Consider the following 2714-nt stretch of genomic DNA (forward strand, 5'->3'; position numbering starts at 1 on the left):
ATCAACGATGTACACCCGATAGGGCATACCCATGTCAATGACCGTACCAGTGGTCCTTAAAGTCTCACTAGTAGGAAAATAGTTACCAGTGGCACACCTATTTGTGCTACCCGTGGTGCACCCGGGTGCGCCACTGGTATCACACCACTGGTAATAGGTTACCCGTGGTGCACACCCTGTGGTGCGCCACTAGTAGTGCAAATACCAGTGGCACAACACAGGGTTGTCCCACTAGTATGGTGCGCCACTGCTATTTATTTTGGTGCGCCACTGGTATATTTTTCAATAATTTTTTTTTGCTCCGCGTATTTATACATATACATTACAGGTATAGTGGCGGTACTTCACCGGTAGTACCGGTGGTGAGCATTCGATGCGGGGAACGGCGCCGGCGAGCGGACGACATCGAGGCTTGGCCCGCCTGTCGTGACGTTGATGGCGCCGAAGTCAGCGAAGGCGTGACCGGTGGTATGGAACATCGTGCTGACCAGTTTACAGGAGGTCGGGAGGCGGCGGAGGTCGGCGGGTGAGATGTACTCGAGGAGGACGTGGTAGCGGAGCACGTCGGCAACGTCGGCCCCCATGGTGGCGTATGGCATGGCGAGCAGCGTCAGCGAGGACCAGCCCGCGAGCTCCCGGGCCACGGGGCTGGACGCGAGCAACCGCGTGAAGCCCTTGAGGTCGGTGAACGGCGCGACCACCGCCTCCATGTCCACCGCAGCAGCCGACGACGGGAGTGCGAGCAGCCCAGCCACCACGAGGAGGACAAGGTGGGAGATCTACCTCCACATCTCGAGGAGTTAAGAGGGGGAGTGAGGTGAGCTAGATATGCGATGGGAGAGCAGGAGGTGGAGGAGGATGGCGGTGATAGAGTTCGGGTCCTGTGAGAGGGCTAGGGCTAGGGTTTGTGGGAGGGAGAGGAGGACGGGATGGGAGTCAGGGAGGGAGTGGACGGTGTGCTTGAGGTGGGGAGGGGATAAGGAGGGAGAGAAGAAAAAGGGAAGAGGGAGAAAGGGAAAAAAAGGAGAAAGGAAAAAAAAGGACCAGACATACTAATGGCACACCGAATTATGGTTACCCGTGGCGCACTCGAATAGGGTACGCCATTAGTATGTGGGTGCACCCCGGCCACCCCGGTCCCCACTTACCCGTGCCACATGGGGTTAGCTGGTGCACCATGGGTAAGGCCATATTATTGGCCCACCCTTTTTTGGTGCGCCACGGGTAATAGCACTGGCGCACCAAAAGTTTGGTTACTTTTGGTGCGCCACGGGTAAGTTGTCCACCTATAGTCGTATTCCTAGTAGTTTCCCTGAGATCGTCTCTTCACGATTTTGTCCTTTGGCTCGACCGCCAAGTGCGTGGGTAAATGTTTCGAAGGTATTTATTGCTTCCAATAATCATATTTGTGCCCAAAAATGACCTCTTCATAATCCTCTTGATTTCCGGGATCCTGGTGAAATAAGCAGAAAATGTGTGCGCGAGCGTGGTAAAATGCCAAAATACTATTACTACTTATGCAGAAACTTAAAGAAAAACACTATGCAATTTGCACTCATCAACATCCCAAAGCTTAGACTCATGCTCGTCCCCGAGGAACATAGCAGCTTAAGGAACAGGGTCTTCTTGTTCATGAAGCGCAAGTCAATGAAATAAATTAGGGCAATTCCAGTACATGATTAATTAAAAGATATAGAATCATTCATGAGGTCTATCAAACTAGTAACTTAAATGATCTAAATCTTAAACACCTTTGAAGCTACTTGTTTGTGCGAAGAATATCTAGCAAAATGATATAAGTCATTAAGTTCAACCAAACGAGCGTTGTGAGGAGATCTCAAATGTATTCTTTGAAACTTCGCACATCCACTTAGAATTCAATGCTTTGAACGGTCGCTTTTATTTCTTCTCCTAGTCATGTATATCTCTATTTATTCATAGCACAAGCTTTTAACCCTTCTTTGAGGTCGTGCAATAAACTAGACATATTTTTATCACTTGTGAGAAGACTTAAAAGAAATCAAAGTCAGCGTTAACTTCAAAGCCGAGTATGAAGTATATTCATGTTTGTGATTTGAGTATCTACCTCATTCTTGTACTCATGCTAATAAGAGAAATTTCCTTTCTCATATGTTTAAAATTTCATTGCTTCTTTTTTTACTATATTTTTTATAATCAAGCCCATGATATACACCATGGTGTTAATCATCTTACACACGCTGAAGTAAAAACATTAGTGTGGAAGACTCTAAACTCATTTGCAAAGTACAAGCAATAGTAGAACTCAACCTAATTCATACATCTAATAAATGATCACAAACTGAAGTCTTCATTTATAATATTGGCTCAAGGATCAAAGGATAAAAATCATCCCCTGTTAGAGAGATGATGATGGTGCAAACTTTATTATGCAACACACGAAAGCAAGCTAACTTTGCGAGAAAATAAAAAGCTAAAAACTATAATAGGAGTTAGAAGGTCCTATAGATCCCCAAAGCTTGAAATCAAGCTATGCAGGATCAAATACTTCCTTGATGATACCCAGTTCCCCTTCAGTGGTGACGAAGCGTCCTCCTCTTTTGGAAGCTTCCAAGTGCATGCATGTGCAATATATGTGAAGCGGGAAGCGAGCTCTATTATTGCAACATGCTGTTCCTGAACAATCTTCAAAATCTTTTTCTTTTCTTCTGCCATCTCAATAACAATTTTGGAGA

General features: G+C 46.1%; 1 protein-coding gene across 1 annotated transcript; it reads right to left on the reverse strand.

The window, feature by feature from the left end:
* Positions 1-344: 344 nt before the first annotated feature.
* LOC139832767 (fasciclin-like arabinogalactan protein 4) lies at positions 345-710 on the reverse strand. Its single transcript, XM_071822607.1, has one exon. The coding sequence runs from the start codon at positions 708-710 to the stop codon at positions 345-347; it is 366 nt and encodes a 121-aa protein (XP_071678708.1).
* Positions 711-2714: the final 2004 nt, after the last annotated feature.

The sequence above is a fragment of the Lolium perenne genome, chromosome 6 (assembly GCF_019359855.2).
Source record: "Lolium perenne isolate Kyuss_39 chromosome 6, Kyuss_2.0, whole genome shotgun sequence".
Classification (NCBI taxonomy): domain Eukaryota; kingdom Viridiplantae; phylum Streptophyta; class Magnoliopsida; order Poales; family Poaceae; genus Lolium; species Lolium perenne.

Excerpts from the sequence above, each read along its gene's own strand:
- LOC139832767 (XM_071822607.1), bottom strand. The coding sequence starts at position 710 with ATGGAGGCGGTGGTCGCGCCGTTCACCGACCTCAAGGGCTTCACGCGG.